The 20,827-nt window shown below is 58.1% G+C and overlaps 1 protein-coding gene across 3 annotated transcripts in view; it reads left to right on the top strand.

The window, feature by feature from the left end:
• ACOT7 (acyl-CoA thioesterase 7) overlaps positions 1-20,827 on the top strand; it is a 45,417-nt gene that overhangs the window by 21,883 nt on the left and 2,707 nt on the right. For all 3 annotated transcript variants that reach the window (XM_049775341.1, XM_049775340.1, XM_049775339.1), the window contains exons 2-8: positions 2,193-2,310; positions 5,608-5,764; positions 7,157-7,248; positions 8,251-8,365; positions 9,954-10,040; positions 15,154-15,270; positions 15,980-16,164. In XM_049775341.1, the coding sequence (XP_049631298.1) occupies positions 2,193-2,310; positions 5,608-5,764; positions 7,157-7,248; positions 8,251-8,365; positions 9,954-10,040; positions 15,154-15,270; positions 15,980-16,164 (871 nt within the window). The remainder of the gene's footprint in view (positions 1-2,192; positions 2,311-5,607; positions 5,765-7,156; positions 7,249-8,250; positions 8,366-9,953; positions 10,041-15,153; positions 15,271-15,979; positions 16,165-20,827) is intronic.

The raw sequence follows: 20,827 nt of genomic DNA, 5'->3' as shown, positions 1-20,827 counted from the left end.
CAGTCTGCCCTCAGAGCATGTGATCTTCTGCATGGAGAGTTCCCCATTTAGGCATGGGCACCCCAATACCTGCCCTACCCCCACTGTCCACTGAGCAATGGATGTTGTTTGGGGCATGTTTGGGAGATCCTCAGGAGAATCTGGTCCTGAGGGTGCCTGCTGGTCTGTGTCGCTTGGCCCTGGGATGACCCTGAGGTCCAGGTGCTGGGGACCAGGTCAGTCCTCCCCAGCCACATGTGGTGTGGGTGCCCCCCGAACCCCTCAACCCTCTCTCCCTTCCTCCTCCAACTCTCCAGATCTATTTTATTTGCCCACACCCGTACTCCTGGCTCTGTACTCAAGGATCATACCTGGGGGACTTTGAGGGACCCTGTGAGGTTCCAGGGACTGAGTTTAGGTTGGCTGTGACCAACCCTGTCCTGTCTCCTCATCCCTGGGTGCCCTAAAATCCTCAGTGGCCTGTGACCCTACAAGTGGCTAAGCACCAGTCAGGGGTGGGACTGGTTCCCTCTCCCATTTCTTTTGTGGGGGTCCTGAGCTAGTTCCATTTAGGGAACAACTGTCCCCTGCCCCCATGATGTCCTGGCTTCACCCCTTGGTTCCGTGACCCTCATGGGAACAGGCTTGTGTGGCAGTGTCAAAGACATGGGGTGTGGCTGGGGACAGGCGAGGTAGGGTCTGGGACCCTGAGAGCTGGAAAGTTCTAGATGCTTCTGCACCAAGAAGCAGAATTTGAACCTGCACCTGGAGCAGAATTTGAACCATTCCCTGGGTTATGAGGCTGCTGCCACACCCCAACCTATGTCTGGGCCCCAAGGGGCAGTTTGTTTCCTGAATTATAGGGCCATACCATCCCACACCCTGGCTCACCCCAACTTCTGGCATGGGTCCAGGAGCCACTTCCCCATGAAACCTTCCTGGACTCCAGATGGCGGCTTCCTAATGGCATGGCCCCTGACATCGTCACCCGCCTGTGCCTTTGTGAGGTCACCAGAGCTGGAGCAACAGGGAGCTACCATGAGGGGACCCCCCCACTGTGGGGAGCTGGGGAGAGGCTGGGCATGTAAAGAGGGAGGACTGTCCCCAGGGGAGGCGTCCTATGATCTGGGGGCCCTTAGATCTCATGGCCTGTCCCATGTTGGCCCTTCTGGGCAGCTGTGGGTCACTCCCTGGGTTGTGGTGTCACTTTGTGGCACGGTGGCACTGGTGTTGAGACACCTGGGATGCAGGATCCCCCAATTCCCCAGATTCTCCTGGATCCCCCTGAATCTCTCTGTATCCCCTAATCCCTCAGATCCCCCAGATCTCCCCATATTCCCTCCAATCCTCCAGATCCTCCTGATTCCCTGGATTCCCCTGGTACCCCCGGACCCCTCTTGGTCCCTGCACAGTCATGTGGTTGCCCGCACTCTCCCTCTGTGGCCCCTGTGCAGTTTGGGTGAGGCAGTCCCACAGGACGGGGGGAGGGTGTCAGAGCTGGAACTGTGGGGGTTATAGGCAGGGGCAGGACCCGGTGGGTGGGTGTCATGTGCAGTGTTCCAGGACTTGGACATGTGGGCATGGCCATTCCCAGGGCCTCTGGCTTGAGGTCCTGCCACCCCAGGGCCCATTCCCAACAGCCAATGGGGGGGCCCTGGGGACCCCGTGTGGTTGATGGTTTCCATAGGCCTTGCGTTCTGCCCAGTGGGGGACATGAGGGGAGTTGAGCTTCCTGCTGCTGTTTCCTTGCCACTGTCCCTCTTTTCTTTTCTTTTTCTTTTCTTTCTTTTTTTTTTTTTTTTTTTTGGTTTTTGGGTCACACCCGGCAGCACTCAGGGGTTACTCCTGGCTCCACACTCAGAAATCATTCCTGGCAGGCTCAGGGGACCATATGGGATGTTGGAATTTGAACCAATGACCTTCTGCATGAAAGGCAAATGCCTTACCTCCATGCTATCTCTCTGCCCCCCGTCCCTCTTTTCTATTTTGGTTCTCATGGCCACACCCGGCGGTGCTCAGGGATGACTCCTGCAGGGCTCTTTGCTCAGGAATTACTCCTGGCGGTGCTTGGGGTATCCTATGAGATGGCGGGATATGACCCCCCCCAAAAAAAATAGAAATAGTCTGGGAGGTTTTTTTCCTTGTCTGGGAGCTGAGAGGGTTTGCCGGGAGGGTCCATCTCCCTGAGACATCAGCGCCCCCCTCTTCCCCAGGATTATGCGGCCTGACGATGCCAACGTGGCAGGGAACGTGCACGGGGGGACCATCCTGAAGATGATCGAGGAGGCAGGTGCCATCATTAGCACCCGCCACTGCAACAGCCAGGAAGGGGTGAGTGGGGTAGGGGTGTGAGTGGGGCGCCTGAGAGGGGTTTGGGGTTCCCATACCAGCAGAACAGAATGAGTGGAAGACAGGGGGATGAGTGAGTGTGGAGGATGTGGGTTGCAGGGTTCAGGGCTGTGTCTCATACCAGCAATTGGGGGTGTGTGTGGGCAGTGAGGTTCCCCAAAGCTGGCCCAACCTCTGCTGTGTCCATACAGGTTTAGGGGACCCAGGCCTGGCACCTCCTGTACCCCTTTCCCTCAGTGTCTCTGGAACCCAGGCCAAGCAGGTTCTGAATTAAGCCAGGTGCCCCCCACCCCCAGGAGGCCTGGGTGCAGGGCTAGCCACTGACAGCAGGGGTGCTCACACCGCATGTGGCTTACCTGATTGGATCCGTGTCACCCAATAGGGTCTGCCAGCACCACCGGGAGTGGCCCCAAAACCAAACAATAAAAGAGCTGACGTACGGGTGTGCAAGTGTGTCTCTGCCCTGCATACACGTGTGTGGCCACATGTGATGGCACATGTGTGGCAGGTATGTGAGTGTGTGTGCAGCATGGATGCAGGCATGGCCTCAAGTCCCTGAGTGAGTGTAGATGGGTGGGAGGGGATGTGTGAGTGTCTGGGGTGGGGACTGGTCTTGGGCGCTGTTGAGGCTGGTGAGGACCTCACTCGTCCTCACTCAGCCCAGTCTGGCCCCACCAGCTGTGTCTTTCTTGCCTTCCCTGGAGCTTCTCTAACCCCAGGGCCTTTGCACTGGCCCTGCCCAACCGCGCAGGGAGCCCCACTGTCCCCACCTCTGCATGGCTGCTTCCCCCAGCTCGGCAAGCCCTTCGGGTGCCCATGATATGCCCCTGGTGCCACCCAGGCCCTCCGTCACCTGGAGATGTGGGCTGGCTCCTCCAGTACCTTCTCCAGCCAGGGCCCCTGTTCCCACTCTGCACCCCTCTCTCAGAGCCCCTGGGACCTACCCACACACCATGATGCCTCCTTCCCCGGCAACTAACTGGAAAGGTGCAAAGGAAGGTGGGTGCCAACGGGGTCCCTGCAGCCACCACCTACTGAGGATGTGCGCTGGGTTCTCCGTTTGGGGGATCCATGTTCTCCCTGTTACCTTAATATAAATTAAAGAGTCCTAGTGTTAGAGTGGGGGTGGTGAGGCCTTTCTGGGCCCTGCCCGGCTCCCACAGCCCCTATGGCCTGGCCTGTCTGAAGGCGGCAGAGTGAGGGCAGAGAGATTCACAAAGCAGTCCGATGAAGTTCCAGGAGTCAGCCAGCTTTAGTTCACAGTCCTCACTGCCATGCTCACCTCCTCACATGGCCTCCATACTAAGTCTTCCTAGCAGCCACTTCTCCACTCCTTCTGGCTCTGTCTCAGCTTGTCTCCCTTTCAGCTGCTTTTTCCAGACTGACTGACTCCCTTTGGTGATGTTACTGCTGCTGCTTCTTTGATGACGCTCAATTGCTCATGCTGAATTTCTGATGATGCTGCCTCTCTTACACTTTTCTCTCTAACTCTCCTCCTTCTTTTGTTTTTGTTTTGTTTTGTTTTTTCGTTTTTGGGTCACACCCGACAGTGCTCAGAAATCGCCCCTGGCAGGCACAGGAGACCATATAGGATGCCAGGATTCGAACCACTGCCCTTCTGCATAAAAGGCAAACGCCTTACCGCCATGCTATCTCTCCGGCCCATCTAACTCTCCTTCTTATCTCCTCTCTTCCCCTTTCAGACTCCTCTACCCGCATATTGCAGGTGTGGGCAGTTCTGATCCTTCAGATGGGATAAATAAGTTGGGGGAGGTCCCTGCAGCCACCACCCACAGCTGAGGATATGCGCTGGGTTCTCCGTTTGGGGAATCCATGTCCCCCCCAAACCCAGCAAAGGTGCTCACTGACCCTCTATTATACCCTCACCTGTAGTCCCAAGTCCCATTTCCTTGGGAGGGGGTCAACCCTGCTCCCCCCCAACTGGGGCATCCCTATCTGTCACCCAGGTCAGGTGTGGGGAGCCCCCCAGAGCAGCCACCAAGCCCCTGAGGTCCCCAATTATGCTCTTTGGGGTGCCACAGCTGTTGGTTCCTGACTTCCTTATTGTACCCCTAAACCCGAATTCTCTGACTACCCAAAATCTGATGCTGGCAGTGCCAGGGCCGGAGCCCTGACCCTCAGGGCCCAAGTCCACACAAGGTGGGACAGTGGGACCAGGAGGGACCGATGGGACCCATGGGATCGATCCCACAGGACTGACTGGGCGCTGCAGGGCACCCGGAAGTCCCCGGACCCCCACAGCTGGTCGGGCTCCAGCTCGGGCTGGTCCTTCCTGTTCTCTGCCAGTGGGTGGTGCTGTTGCCACACAGATTCTTTAGGGACCAACCTGGTCTCCACTACTTCCAGTACATGTGTGTGCTCCCAGGCTGCGTGTGGCCTGGCTGCATGCGGGAGACATGTAGGGGTGTGCACAGGTCTGCTCACATGTGTGGAAGATGTGTACGTGTGTGAATGTATGTGTGAACATGTGCTCCTGTGTGGGAGATATGTGGGCAAATACACGTATGTATGTATGTGAGTGAACATGCATGTAAGTACATGTGCTGTGCAAGCCTTTGCACATGTGTGAGTTGGGGACCCAGCGCTGTGAGTGCCTGTCCTGTGCACCTAGAGCTTTAAGCCGCCCTCCGAGCCTGGCCTGCCAATGTCCCCTGGTGAGTTCTCGCCCGAGCTGTAAGGTCTGGGGCCAGGCCAGAAGGGATGCAGTTGTGGGGGGCCTCTGAGCTCATGTGGGTGGCGAGTCCTGCCCATTGGCCCCCGACCCAGTGGACACACCTGACCCCTAACCCTTGGGCCGGTGCCCAGGACAGGGAGCTGGGACACAGTGCCAGAGCAGACAGATCTACCCAGCCAGGCGCCCCAGGCCCCTCTTCTAAGCAGACAGGGCAGATGTCCTGGACTCCAGACTGGCACTGGGTCCCCGAAACCCCAGGGTCTGATCAGCATCACAGAGTGTGTGGGTGGCACTCCCTGACCACCTTATGGGGATGTGTCCGAGCTGGGCCTTTCCAAGGCAGGCTGACTGCAGGAGTGAGGACGAGGGAGTCAGGGAAGTGTGGGTGAAGTCTGCAGGGGTGAGGGCAGTGGGGGTCAGGGCTGAGGCCAGTGGGAGTGAGGTCTGTGGGGCTCAGAGCAGTAGGGGCTGCAGGCAGTGGGGTCAAGGTGGTGGGAAGTTCTGGGCAACTCATTTCTTCTGGAGATGCGGGCAGTGTGGGGTCCCTGCGTGGGGGCTCCCAGCCTGACCCCCTGCTCTTCCAGGAGCGTTGCGTGGCTGCCCTGGCGCGTGTGGAGCGCACGGACTTCCTGTCCCCCATGTGCATCGGCGAGGTGGCGCACGTGAGCGCCGAGATCACCTACACGTCGCGACACTCGGTGGAAGTGCAGGTGCACGTCATGTCTGAGAACATCCTCACAGGTAGGTGGCGCTCGTCCCTCTGTCCATCTGTTCATCTGTCCATCCGTCCCCCTGTTCATCTATCCATTCCTCTGTCCATCCATCCATCCTTCCTTCTCTTCATCTATTCTTCCATCTGTCTGTCCATCCAGTCATCCATCCCTCTGTTCATCCATCATTTTGTCCCTCTGTCCATCCCTCTGTCCATCCTTCCCTCTGTTTGCCCATCCATTCGTTCATCATTCCTCTATCCATCTATTCCTCTGTTCCTCCATCCATTTATCCTTCTGCCAATCCATTCATCTGTTCCTCTGTCCATCCATCCATCCTATTCCTATCCTGCCTTCTACCGGGTTGCCGTGTGTGTTTTTCGGGAGATCTGTCCAGTGTCCTCACTCCAGTTCCCTCACTTGCTGTGACCAAAAGTGGCCTTGCCTGGGTGTCACCATGGAAACCACCCCACAGGGCCCCACGGATGCCAGCAGCTCCCTGTGGAGCCTTTTAGACCCCATCCTGGGGGCACCACTCCTGCCCCTAATACCCTGCCCCACTCGTGATGGTGGTGGCATCTATTCTGCCTGCTGCTTTCTGGAACATTCTGGTGACCGCAGCAGCCTGGTCACAGCTCGGCGGGTGGGGCCACAAGGTGAGGGGTGGAGGGTCCTTGAGTCGATGCCTGAGCTCTGAGGGGCCTGGCCAGGCCTCCCCAGAGATGTGTCACCCCCTCAATAGTTGGCCCAGCCTCGGCCAAGAACGAGTGTCATAGCACAGGATGGAGAGCACTGGAAGCTTGATGCGCTCCATACAGGAGACCCCAGGTTCTGTTCCTAGCACCTGTGGAACCCACAGCTCCCCCACAAGAAGGAAAAAACGAGGCTTTAAGAAGCTTTGTGTGGGGGGCCGGGCGGTGGCGCTAAAGGTAAGGTGCCTGCCTTGCCTGCGCTAGCCTTGGACGGACTGCGGTTCGATCCCCCTGTGTCCCATATGGTCCCCCAAGCCAGGAGCAACTTCTGAGCACATAGCCAGGAGTAACCTCTGGGCGTTACTGGGTGTGGCCCAAAAACTCAAAAAAAAAAAAAAAAAAAAAATAAGCTTTGTGTGGGGGCCGGAGAGATAGCATGGAGGTAAGGTGTTTGCCTTTCATGCAGAAGTTTATTGGTTCGAATCCCGGCATCCCACATGGTCCCCCGAGCCTGCCAGGGATGATTTCTGAGCGTAGAGTCAGGAGTAGCCCCTGAGCACTGCCGGGTGTGACCCAAAAACCAAAAAAAGGAAGAAGAAGAAGCCTTGTGTGCACACCCCTGCTTCTGGTGCATGGCACCCCCGGCACCATTGCAGTCCCCTGAGCCTGTGCAATACCCCACTTTCCCCCACGCCACCCACTCCCCATCTCACTCCCGTCTGCCTCTGCAGGGAACAAGAAGCTGACGAACAAGGCGACGTTGTGGTATGTGCCCTTGTCCCTGCACAACGTGGACAAGGTCCTGGAGGTGCCGCCCGTGGTGGTGAGGAGCCCTGGGGGTCTTGGGCATGTTCTGATTAAGGCCGAGACTGGCCTCGAGTTCTGGGGTATCCGGCCCTGACTTTAGTTGTTTCCCTCCACCCACACACCTGCCTTCTCCGCTCTGGGCCCGGTAGCTGCACAGGCATGGTCTCCGTCCTCTCCTTTTCCAGTCACACCCCCCATGTGCCCACTCACCCTAAGCCTGAGTCCTGTACAACCTCCCCAGGAAATTTTGGGGCCAGCATGTGCCCTGCTTTGAGGAGACAGAGGAGTCCTGTCCATGGGCACAGATGGGTCAGACAGGGCAGTGGCCCCTTTCCCTGCCATGACCTTGACAGCCTGCCCTGCGAGGCCCAGGGTGGTTCTGTGGGTGGGGTCCCCAGTTCTGTGGGTGTGGGTCACTGATTCTGTACTGAGGTCCATGGTTCTGTAGGTGGGGGCTCTCCATCCTGTTGGTGGGCTTCCTAATTCTATAGTTCAGGGTACCTGGTTCCATAGACGAAGGGTCACCATTTCTATGGGTAGGGGTTTCCAGGTGCTCTCTGTCCACACTTGTGGGACTACGGAGGGAGCCCTGGTGTAGGGAGCAGGGTGGAGGGTGGGCCCCCTGGCCAGTGACAAACCCCAAAGGCTGGGGCTAGACAGGACCCTCCTTGTGTGGAGACCACGAGGCCACACGTCCAAGGTCAAGGTGTTTGCAGGGGTCCGCCAGGGAGCTGGAATGCAGGACTGTGGCTTCCACCATACCCAGCTCCGGCAGCCACTGCTCCCCAGGCCATGGGCCCTCTTGTCTGGCCCATCTCCGCCACCCCTGTCCTGGGGGTCCCCACCAGATGTCACATACAGGCCATGTGGTTCCCACCTGTTGTGGCACCTCCTCACAGTCCCTTGCGAGTCTGGGTGGGTGTCCCTCTGGCAGCACCTATCTGCCCAGAATGGTGCCAGAATGAGTGTGGGGGGCCCCCCCGGACCCTGCCCTAACTCGCCCCCTCCCACCCCCCAGTATTCCCGACAGGAGCAGGAGGAGGAAGGCCGCAAGCGGTACGAGGCCCAGAAGCTGGAGCGCATGGGGACGCGGTGGAGGGACGGGGACATCGCGCAGCCCGTGCCCAACCCCGGTGAGTGCGTGGCAGGAGGCCGCAGCCTGCAAAGTGGTCTGCGGGGTCATGGGGCCTCCAAAGTCTCCAGACTGAGGGGCCATTGGTTGGGTCCCTCGGTGCAGCTCACCATCTCCTGCCAGAGAAGTAATGTTAGGCAGACTCTGGAGAGTGGGTCCCCCTGCCCCCACTGGAGAAGCTGCAGGCTGTGTCCAAGGCTGGCTGGGGGACAGCAGGCTCCCTCCATGCTGGGGATGGGGTTCTGGGCCCCAGTGAGACAGTTCTGGGAAGGACACAGTGGGGCCTAACATGGGGCCCTAGCTTCATAGTCTGGTGCCTTTGTCCTGGTGTCTTGGGAGCAAGCCTGCCTTGCCTGTCCCCCCTCCAGGGGACCCCATCCCACCCGTCTTGTGTCTTGTGACATTGCTTAGATTCGATCACTCCTGGAGAGAGAGAGGAGGAAGAGAAAGAGGGAGAGAGGGTAGGCCGTGCTGGACTTAGTGACTCAACAGAAGGTCTTTCTCGGCCCCGGGGACGTCACACCCTCAGAAGGACCCCCAGACCCACTCAGCCTCAGCGTGGCCTCCCATGGGCCCAGCCTCCTCCTTATGGCCCCTGAGGGTGATGCAGCAGCCCAGTGGCCCATGCAGTTTGATCCCCCAGCGTCCCATATGGTCCCCTAAGCCAGGAGTGATTTCTGAGTGCAGAGCCAGGAGTAATCCCTGAGCATCTCCGGGTGTGGCCCAAAAATCCAAAAAAGAAAGAAAAAAGAAATCAGAAATCACTCCTGGTAGGTGCAGGAAACCCTGTGGGATGCTGGGGATCAAACCCAGGTCAGCCACGTGCAAGGCAAACGCCCTACCCGCTGTGCTATATCTCTCTGGCCCCTCCTGATTCATTTCGTAAATCTTGGTTCCACACCTGCTGTACTGGGGGCTTGGTTCTAGCTTGTGCTGAACTCTCCCTGTGACCCCAAAAATATTGCAGAGTAGAGCCCAAGTCCCTGAACTGTTGTATTAGAATGTTTGGGGGTTTGCTGGGAGATGCCTGAAATAAGGAGTTGTGGAGCCCAGGGCAGGGCCCAGATCTGGCCTGTGGGAGGCTGAGTCTGACATTCCCCAGCACTGCCCACCCAACACCCAACACCCAAAAAGCTTGACATGGGGAGGCCCTAGAAAAGATGAAAGGGGCCAGAGAGATAGCACAGTGGTAGGGCGTTTGTCTCGCAAGTAGCCAATCCAGGACCGACATTGATTTGAATCCCTGCATCCCATATGGTCCCTCATGCCAGGAGTGAGTTCTGAGCACAGAGCCAGGAGTAACCCCTGAGCGCCGTCAGGTGTAGCCCAAAACACAAAAAACAAAACAAAACAAAAAAGAAAAGATGAAGAAATTGCTGCACTAAAGCGGCCAATGGAGGGCACTATTGGGGGACACACAGGTGTTTGTGGAAACACTGGGGTGCAGCTTCCCAGCACCCCCTGCTGTGGGGTCCCTCGCTGAGCTGAGCCCTGGACATAGGGAGCCTATTGAGAGAGCCCCGTTTCCCCGAAAATGGGCATTGCAGTCGATTGGGCAGCTTGCTCATTGCTCTCTCCTGCCATTATAGAGCCCAACACGGTCAGCTACAGCCAGTCCAGCCTGATCCACCTGGTGGGGCCCTCGGACTGCACTCTGCATGGCTTCGTGCATGGAGGTAAGATGTGGGGATCCCCCCACCCCGTCCCACCATTGCCTGACCCTGCTGTGACCGTTCAGTGCGCTGTAACACAACTGCTTTCCCATGAAAGTGCTCAGGACCCTGTGCCATGCTGGGGATTCGAACCAAGATCTCAGCCGCAGCCGTATTCGGGCCCAGTGATCTGACCACTGTGCCATCTACCCGGCCTCTCTGTGCAATGGGGGAAGGCTGGGCTTCCCTGGAGGGTATTTCAGGGACCAGCCCAGAGCATCCCTGGGGCCACTTAGCGGAATCCTGGTCAGAGAGCGGGAGAGTGGGGCCCACTTTATCCGGGGAGTGGCACAAACCCCCGCGGGGCCGACCCGAAGCTATTCTCAGAGCCAAAAAGCGGGAGCTTGGAGCTGTGACACTTAAAAAGAAAAGTTAAAAATAAGCACCAAGTGTCGTGTCGGTGCTAGAAAAAGCAAAGGAACCCGCCCCCGGAGGGCTCTCTTCGGGCTGGGAGTCGGGGCAGCAGCCTGGTCAAAGGTCGAAGGCTCCCCAGAAGCATCTCCTGTCCTGCCGGGGTCACCTCCTCTGCTCTGTCACTGGGTGCAGGCTGGGTCACTGTCCCGGGGTCAGTCAGGTTCCCCGCTGCTGCCCAGGCCAGCACGCTGATATGGACACAGACTGCAGTGTAGGCCAGTTGTGGAAAGACTACAAGCATGGGTGAAGGGTGGGTGAAAAGTGGGGTACACTGTAGACCCAATGTAGACCCTGTGTGGGTCAGGCCTGAGTGTAGACAGACACAGACTGTCAGAGGTAGGGTGGGAGGCACCCTGACACCGTCCTCCCCCTGATGTCAGGGCACATGCCGCTTCTGTCCACACCACCAGCAGCTGGGCCTGCCCGGAGAAGGCAAAGGCAGGGGGTGCTTGTGGCTCCTGGGTGGGTGGGGGGCTGTTCCTCAACATCAGCTGCTCCCGCACAGTGACCTCGTTTCACAGATGCTGCGTGGCCCGAACAGAATGTGGGTGCTGCCTGTGTGGGTGGCTGTGGGGGAATGTGTGGTCCGGGGGGAGCATGTATCTGGAGGTGTGTGTGGTTTGAGGGGGTACATGTGGCCTAGGGGGAGTCCAATCTGGGTGTGCCCTTATGGCCTGGGGGGGTCTGGAGATGTGTGTGTGGCTTGAGGGTATGATCTGGGTTATGTGTAGTCTGGTTTGGCGGTTATTACATGGTCTGGAGATGCGTGTACTTTTAGGGTGCAGCAGGACAGCCGCCAGACGAGCCTTCCCCCTTCCTGTCTCCTTCCAAAAAATCCTCCTTTCAGGGTCTGGAGCAATAGCACAGCAGAAGGGTGTTTGCCTTGCACGCAGCCAACCTGGGACAGACCCAGATTCGATCCCCACCATCCCTTATGGTCCCCCGAACCTGCCAGGAGTGATTTCTGAGCGCAGAGCCAGTAATAACCCAAGCACCACCAACATGGCCCAGCCCCCAAAAATATCTGTCACCCCCCCCCCCCAAATCCTCCTTTCTGTAGTTGTTCGTTCCCTGAGCAAAATATCAGTATACTGGGGCCGGGCGGTGGCGCTAAAGGTAAGGTGCCTGCCTTGCCTGCGCTAGCCTTGGATGGACCGCGGTTTGATCCCCCGGTGTCCCATATGGTCCCCCAAGCCAGGAGCAACTTCTGAGCACATAGCCAGGAGTAACCCCTGAGCGTTACGGGGTGTGGCCCAAAAACAAACAAAAAAAAAAGTGTAAAAAAAAATATCAGTATACTGCCCTGGTCTGGGGCAGTATAAGGCTCTGGAATACCCCCTGGGTTGGTGGGAGCCTAGCCCCTCCGCCATGGGACACACTCTCAGCAGGTCTCACCACAGCCAGAGGCAACTCTCTCCCTTGGAGGGCCAGGTGGGGTGCCTCTGTGGGACCCCGAAATTTATTCCTTGCAGGTCAGGGACAGCCTGCCCAGTGAGACTCCCAGGGGGCCTTGCGGTTCTGGGCCATGGGGGACCACATGGGGCTGGAGTGTGCCCTATCCAGGAGGGAGGTGGGGGAGTCTCCCCGACTCTGACCCAAGCCTCCCCATTCTCCATGTGAAGACTCAGCTGGGGCGCCCCTCCCCCTTGGCAGGAGGAACCCTTTTCTGGCTTCCCAGGGGTCTCGGGGTTCGGTGCCAGATGAATCAGCCTCTGCATCTGCCCCTGGCAGCTCTTAGATCTTTGCCCTCACTTGGCCCCCAGGTGGGGAACAGCAGGGGTGTGTGTGTGGGGGGGGGTCTGCCTGCCACCTCCTTCAGACAGGCACAATCTGCAGCTTAAGTGTGGCTTTCCTCCCCTCACTGGCCCTGTGGCTGCTCTAAGATCCAGAGCCTTACTTGGAGCTGGGGGTTGGTGGGGACATGCAGCCCCCTGTTTGGGGCTCTCAGCTGGCAGTAAGGTGCTCCTCACTGGGCCTGGAGCAAGAGCACAGCAGGAAGAGCGCAGGCCTTGCATGCAGCTGACCCAGATTCAGTCCCTAGCATCCCTGATGGTCCCCGAGCCCTACCAGGAGTGAATCCTGAGTGCAGAGCCAGAAGAAACCCCTGAACACTGCTGGGTGTGACCCAAAAACAAACAAAAACACCCCCAGAGAAATCGTGTCTCCTTGTTCCTTAATTTTCCCCCAAATGGTACCTAATGACCATTCTCCCCCCCTTGACTCTGGGGTGCCCCCCAGGTACATTTCATGTCTGGGGGTTCCACGTAGGGTGGCACAGGCACTGGCTGACTCATATGCCCCGCTCTCCCCATCCTCTCAGAATCAGCCCTTGTTGTTATCGGGGGGCTGGGGGGTGGTGGCTAAAATAAGACAAACTTACTATGGTTTTCTTAATATAGGCGGCCAGCGCCCACGCTCCGTCAGTTGCTGTTAAATATAGAAATGGGGTCACATCATGCCGCCCACGGCGCCCCAGGGCACCCCAGGTTCGGTGCGGCTTTGTCTGGAAGGGGAGTGTGACCCCAGGAGGCAGGCGGGCAGGCGGCAACTGGCGGTGTAGACAGAAGGAGGCTGGGCCTGGTCACTCTCGGGGCCTGGTGCCCTGGAACTCCATGGACATACATTGTGGCACCTGCTGGAATCCAAACTGGGATTAGGGGGTGATGCCTCTCGACACCTTTCTGTGGCAGGGTCCTAGAAGTGATGACTGGGCTGAACACTTCGGGGAACGGGACAACTGATGGCGAGGTGGCTCAGGTCTGGGGAACGTCACCAAGTGGGCAGAGCTGAGAGCAACTGCGGGTCAGCCAGTCTCCGTTGGTTTGGGGACATCCCTGGCAGTGCTGGGCTCTGAGCTTGGGCCCCCAGCTGCCCCATCTTTTTTTTGGGGGGGGTTACACCTGGTGGCACTCAGGGGTTACTCCTGGCTTTGTGCTCAGCAGGTTCGGGGAACCATATGGGATGCCGGGGATTGAACCCGGGTCCGTCCCAGGTGGGCCACATGCAAGGCTAATGCCCTACTGCTGTACTAGCACTCAGCTACCCCCCTGTCTTTTTTGTTTTGGGGTCACAACCGGTGGTGCTCAGTAGTTACTCCATTCTTTGTGCTCAGGGATCACTCCCGGAGGGCTCAGGAGACCATATGAGGTCCCAGTTGGGCATGGAATGGTTCTGAAGATCATCTTGAGTTTGAAGCCTTTTCCTCTGGAGATGGCAACGCTGGGGCCTCAGGACGCTCTGGTCTGCAATCTGCACAGCCTCTGATTCTTGGCCTCACCTGGGGACTTTGCTCACGTGGACTCCTGGTTGGTTGCTCCATTTTGAGGCTCAGCAGGCAGGACTGGGGCTGCATGGCAGCTTATGACCTGCACCAACCACAGTGCCCGAGGGAGCATGCACCAGGTGCCCCCCAAAGCTTATCCCCATGCTTGCCCCCGGGCTGCCCATTGGTGAGAGCCAGCTGTGTGCTGCCCAGCCATGGCCCCTCATGTTTCTCCTGGGGACCCTTTTGTTTGTGTCTGGATTTTGCTGTGGACCCTCGTCTCTCCAGAAAGGGGATGGCTCCCCATCCCCCCCTCCCCAGACTCAGAAGCCCCCAGTTCCCAGTGTATGTCTCTAGTCTCACACCCGGTCTTGATTTGGGAATTTTCCCCATGTAGGAATCTGGGTTTAGTGTCCACAGGTGCCAGATCGTATCTTCACCCATTGGCGTCCTCATGTGGGTCCTAAAACTGGGCAGAAAGGACAGGGACCTTGGGGTGGGTGCAGACAGCCCAGGAGGTGTCTGGCTCAGGCCTCTGGGTGCACAGGGGTGCCTGGTCTCTCTCTCTCTCTCTCTCTCTCTCTCTCTCTCTCTCTCTCTCTCTCTCTCTCTCTCTCTCTCTCTCTTTCTCTCTCTCACTCACACACACACACACACACACACACACACACACACATACACACCCCACTCCTCAGGGTGCCTTAGGTTTTTGTAGGTGGGGGAGGCTGAACTCACCAAAACAAGGGGTTTGTTCACGTCTGGAAACAGGGCAACCGGGGATCTGTGGGGAGGCCTGGTCTTGTCTCACCGCTTGGGGTCTTTGGGAGCTGCTGCAAAGTTTGGGCTGGATTGTTGGTTTTTGTTTGTTTGTTCGGTCTAGACCTGGTGGCACTCAGGGGTTACTCTTGGCTCTGCGCTCCGGAATCTCTCCTGGGAGGCTCAGGGGACCCTATGGCATGCCAGAGGGATCGAACTGGAATTGACCATGTGCAAGGCAACACCCTCCCCACTGTGCTCTCACTCAGGCCCCTGTTCTGGTGCTTTTGTTCCCTGGACGCCTGGTTCAGGCAGAGTAGAAGGGCCCAGAAAGGGAAGGGGTGTTGTCCAGAGGATTTTATGGAGCTTCAGGGAGCTGCTGCACATGGAAGCTTCCAGGCCATGTGTTGCATGTAGAACACTTGCTTTGATTTCCATCCTCCGGGCCTGGTTCTGTCCGATCCACGCAAAGCCTGGTCTTCCCCGGGTTGCCGTCCCTGCTTCGGCATCCTGATAGGTCCCCCGGGGTGAGACTTAGTTCTTCCCTGCTGCAGGGCCAGGCACGGCGGGGGCCTTGTGTGTGTGTGTGTGTGTGTGTGTGTGTGTGTGTGTGTCCCACACCTGACCCCCCTCTTCTGCCCCCAGGGGTCACCATGAAGCTCATGGACGAGGTGGCTGGCATCGTGGCTGCGCGGCACTGTAAGACCAACATCGTGACGGCCTCAGTGGACGCCATTAACTTCCATGACAAGATTAGGAAAGGTAGGCAAGTGCTTTGGAGGCGGGGTCACTCCCTTGTGTTCCGGGGCCCCCAGGAAACAGGGCGTTGCCACCGCTTCTACAGAACACAGCACTCCCAGGGATATGAGATGGCCTTTGGAGTGGCCTGGGCCAGGGAGACACTCAGCACCTCCTGCTGCCTGGTGCCCTGAGCCTGGCACTTCCTGATACCCCCATGACCCCCCCCCCCCCAGAAGGCCTTTCCTGCCCTGGAAACAGCCGTGTGTGGCCTGGGCTCGTGTCCCTGTGATGCCCTGGCTTATCTACCCAGTACTCTTCAGGGCCCTGTGTCTGGGTGAGGATGCCAGGATTTTACAGCCAGTCCCCCAGGCAACAGGCCAGACCCTCATAGCCCACAGTTGGGGTGTTTCTTGGGGCAGGACCCTCATAGGCTACACTGGGGGTGTTTCCTAGCTGTGTGCAGTAGAGGGGATGGGACACCAGCTAGCATCACCAATTGACACTGTTGGGGAGAGTAAGGAGATGTCACACACCCCTGCTCAGGTCTGAAGTTACAGCCAAAATGGGGTGGGGGATACATATACATCGAGCAAAGTTGAAAGTCCACCCCAGGCAGCCTTGGGTTGGGGGTGGCTGCATCACCCAGACTCATCACCTGGGTGTGTGGGGACATGGGGTCCCATCGGGTGGGGCCACTGGACCCCTCTTGATCCCCTGCCCGTCCCCCCAGGCTGTGTCATCACCATCTCGGGCCGCATGACCTTCACCAGCAACAAGTCGATGGAGATAGAGGTGTTGGTGGATGCCGACCCTGTGGTCAACGACACGCAGAAGCGCTACCGGGCGGCCAGCGCTTTCTTCACCTACGTGTCTCTGAGCTCCGAGGGCCGGCCACTGCCCGTGCCGCAGCTCTTGGTGAGTGGCCTGCGGAGTTGGGGGTCCCGGAACCTGCCCAGACTTGCAGAGTTTGTGGACTCTGGTTGGGCAGGGCTCACTGCCTGCCACCCACCCCACCCCTGGCCCAAGAATGAACTTTCCAGAGGAGGAACTGGCTCCTGGGACATCCGTCCTCCCCATCCTGGCCTCAGCCCCCATTGCGGTCCCCACTCTTGGGGACCTCTTAAGTGCCCCTCAGATCCCGCTCAAATCTCGGGTCCTCCCTGTGGATGTGAAATGAGCCTCAGATCCTGCTCAGATCTCGTGTCCTCCCTGTGGATGTGAAATGAGCCTCACAGCCACTGTCCTGTCCCTGCCTATAGTCACTGTGACCTTTGGCCTTAAGGGTCCCTTCATCCTTGCTCTGGACCTGGCCTCTTGCAGAGTGGGCATCGCAGAACTCTGGTCAGGCTTGGTGTAGCCGTTGTCGGCCTCAGCCCTCTGCCTGCTGTGTCCTCTGTCCTATTCCGTCCTGCTCCGTCTGCTCTCTCTCTCTGTCCCTCTGTGTCCTGCTGGACGGTCCTCAGGCCTGACAGTGTCTCTTTATTGGGGCGGCTGTGGTCCCTGGTGCTCTGAGGTCTCCCGGATCCTGTTAGGTTCTGAGAACCTAGGATCTCGAATCTAGAATCTCTGAGATCCTCTGGGATCCTGAGAGGCTCTGCAATCTGGCCTGGGTGTACAGAGGTGGCCCGATGGGGGTCTCTTTGGGTCGATGAAGTGACCGAGGGGACGAGGCTCAGAGCTGGGGTCTTGAGTGTGCAGGGGCAAGTGTGGGACCATGGGGATCCCCATTATGGTGCTTTGGGGATTGTTTGGCGCGGTGAGCACTGGATCCTGTCTGCTGAGTTTTTGTTTCGGCCTGGGGGCCTAGGATGCCTCCCCACACAGAGCACCAACACTCGTATGAGATGACAAACCTGGGTGTCTGAGAGGCGAGCACAGCTTCTGGAACCCCAAGTGTGGGACCTCACCTGTGCCCAGGCCCGGCTCTGGGTGCCCAGCCAAGGGCACAGGCACCTGCTGTCATGTGCCTCAGCTCCAGGCTGGCACAAGGTCATGCCCAGGTGCCCCTGAGACTTGGGGATCCTGGAGTTTCTTTGTTAAGCCCCTCACAGCAGCGCCCCCTCCAGGGAGAGGAGCACTCAAGGCCCCCGCCGGCATCTCCCACACAGGTTTTGGCTCTGGGGGTCCCAGTTTACCCTGGGCCTGGCCCTAGACAATAAACCAGCCAAGCCCTTGGAGCTGGAACTCACCCTAGAGACCCTCTGTGGTTGGCGGGGTATAGAGCCTCACTTGTTCTTGCTCCAGGCTCTGTGCACGTTCTGGGCCCAGGGAACCACTCTGGGGGTCTGTCCTGGTGTCAAACTCTGCACGGTGTGGGCAGAGCTGCAACCCTCCTGAGCACAACTCAGCCCCTTCATGGACTGGTGTCCCTCCTCTGCAGACCCCAGCACAGGCCCCACCAAACTCAGGGTGCCTCCTCTGCCTCCCTATGGCTCTGGCAGGGGTGGGGTCTGGGCTCCTCTGGGCCTAGGGTGCAAAAAGGGGGCATGGGGGCTTTAGGCTGAGCCCAACCACTCAGTGGAGGGACCTCTTGAGACTCCTGCCCAGAGAGGTCCTTTAGGATGCCACTGTCCTCTCTGGAAGCCCCCGGGAGGGTCCTGGAAGCCTCTGGACAATCGTGGGCAGCACCTGACTTCTGGGTTTGGGAAGATTTGGGGGCCAGTGGGAAGCCCTCAGTTTAGCACTGACAGGGTACCGCATGGAACTCTTGCCTCTGCTCGGCCTCCGACCACCTCTGACCAAGGCCCTTGTGACTTTGTCCCTCGGCAGTGCTCCCTGTGTCTCTGACATCTCTCGGCCTGCCTCCTGGACACCCCATTTCTCGCTTAGCTGGGACAGGGCTGTGCCTGCCAGTTGTAGGTCACTGTGCCTCCCCACTGACCCCAAGGCTGTAGGGAGGGCTGGGAGAGCCCAGCATTGATGTGGAGCACGGACAACTGTTCACTGCCCATTCAGAGTCCTGCCAGATACCTCTGAGCCTGGCACTGAGATTTGGGGAGAGTGTGGGATGGGATGCCCAGAGTATGACAGGAGGTACCTTCCTTCCTTCATCTGTGACTCAGCCCTGGGTCCCACTTCAGCCTGGCAGTGCCTCCTCTCATCATTAGGGGCCAGCAAGACCAAGTCAGACCCCACCCCGCCCCATGCCATCTCACCCTGGACCACCTGGCCATGGGGCTTACTCAGACTGGGCTGTGGGGACCTCACTCCTCTAGTCATGAGGTGCATCCACCAGCTGCTGTGCCAAGAGAGTGTGTGCTTGAGGGGACCCCCAGAGCCCAGCGCCGAGCTCTCCTAGGCCTGCCCCCACACCCGACTTGTGAGCACGAGAATTGAGACTCTCAGGCTTTGGTCTTTCTTAGCCAAGTCTTTTACGAACACGGTCCTTGACTTGGATGATGCTGCCGGGTTGCCTGGCACGAGCCGGCCTCTGCCAGGTGCTGGGAGATGGGCTAGAGGCTGGGCTGGAGCCCAGCGCAAGAGGGCACCTCCTGGTGTGCCAGCAGGTGGCAGCCGCTTCAGGACATTCTTTTCGGCGAGGACGGCCTCATGACACCAGAGGCGCTTTAGTCATCAAAAGGACGCACTGTTGTTTGCTGAGTCCTGGCACACTCACTCTGTGCCACCTCCCAGACGGGTGTTCCCAAGGCGCTGGACAGGAAGCTGGAACATCAGGTGCCAGAGTGATAGCAAAGCGAGGAGGGCATTTGCCTGGCACCAGGCCAATCTGGGTTCAATCCCTGGCATTCCTTAGGGTCCTCAGAACCTGCCAGGAGTGATTTCTGAACACAGAACCAGGAGAATCCCCAGAGCACCGCTGAGAATGGTCCCCAAACCGAAAACAAAAAGACTCAAAACAAAAAAGCAAAACTGAAAAAAACAACCAAACAAAAAGAATAAAAAAAGGGGGCCGGTGCGGTGGCACTAGAGGTAAAGTGTCTGCCTTGCCAGCGCTAGCCTAGGACGGACCGAGGTTCGATCCCCCGGTGTCTTATAGGGTCCCCTAAGCCAGGAGCGACTCTGAGCTCATAGCCAGGAGTAACCCCTGAGCGTCACCAGGTGTGACCCAAAAACAAAAAACAAAACAAAACAAAAAGAACAAAAAAAGCTTGAATATTTAAGGTTCAGGTTTGGGGTCAGGACTCAGAGACCTCACGCCCCGCTCTAGTGGGCACAGGGTGGGGTTAGAGGTCAGACCCAACCCTACCATGTCTCCCTGCCCAGCTGTGGTCCCATGGCAACACTCAGCTGTACCCAGGAGCCCCCAAAACTGCGGAGCTCCTGAGATCCCCCTTTTCCTGCCACCAACTCTTGGGGCACCCAGGGGAGATGTCATTTCCCTGGCGGTCCCTTCCCTGCCCACGGCTGTCTTTGACAACCGCCACCGCCAACAACGTCTGTCTTTATTTACTTGGCAGGATGGAAGGCGGAGGCAGCTGGAGTGGGCGGGGCCGCGCCATCTGTCTAGCCTGTCAGCTGGGTGTCCCCTCTTAGTCACTTGAGGGGGTGCTGTTTATCAGAGCTGGAGGCCACCACACATTGACAGGGCATGGTCCCAGGCAGAGCACCCCCTTTTCTCATTACCCCTATAATGCCCAGGCCTCAGAGTCAGAGGATATGGGTGGATCTGCGATAAACTTGGTAGCCTCCTGCGGCCCCCGACACGATCCAGCTCTATCCACAGCAGCGGGGAGGCAGAAGCAGGAGGTCCCCACCATTCCCTCCTCACTCTGCCTCGGCCTTCAGGAGTCAGTGTACAGGGTGGTTTCTGGGGATTGGGGAGGCTGAGGTGCCACAGGTGAGACCCTGAGGCCCAGTGCTGAGCCACCCCAGGCTCAGTTGGGCACAGCTCCCGAGACCCAGGCCACACAGGGGTCATGCAAACTGTCCCCAGATTTCTGGACCTGCCTGGGGCTCTTCTCAGGGAACTTGAGGTGATGGTTCACCAGGGACACAGAAACCCAGCACCGAATGGCGAGCCTGGAGCAGAGGGTGGTGAAGGATTTAACGTGGCACAGAACTGTGGACAGGCCTCTTGTGTGTCCTGCCGCTGGGTGGGTGAGGTCTGGTGGGAGGGGGACACCCGGAGCTGACAGATTCTGCACCCCATTTCCTGAGCTAAATGCAGAAGAGACAGAGCCCCTGGGCTCGAGTGTTCTTAGGGTCCCCTTCCCTTAGGAAGAGGTCTGTGGGATGCAAAAATGTGTGTGTACGCACATGGCTGATCACACTTATAGGGTTACACATGTACTGTATTTTCCGGCATATAAGACGACTTTTGAAACAAAAAGTCAACCGAAAATCGAGGGTCGTCTTATACACCGAGTATATCCCGAAAAATGTTTCAATATGCCGCTAAACGAAAATTGTCTGAATATTGCCACAAAACGAATTTTCCAACTCGATCCTGCACCAATCACTGCAAGGCTGCTCGGACCACGTCTCTAACTCAGCCAATCCAAGCAGGCTTTTGATGCATGCAAATGAGACAATGTTCTGGACCCGAATCTACACTGTCAAAAGCTGCTCAGATTGGCCAGAGTCAGAGAGGAAGTCTATGATAGTAGAACCTTTGAAC

The sequence above is a fragment of the Suncus etruscus genome, chromosome 6 (assembly GCF_024139225.1).
Source record: "Suncus etruscus isolate mSunEtr1 chromosome 6, mSunEtr1.pri.cur, whole genome shotgun sequence".
Classification (NCBI taxonomy): domain Eukaryota; kingdom Metazoa; phylum Chordata; class Mammalia; order Eulipotyphla; family Soricidae; genus Suncus; species Suncus etruscus.
The sequence above is the reverse complement of the archived record's forward strand: the minus strand, read 5'-3'. Positions and strand labels throughout refer to the sequence as shown.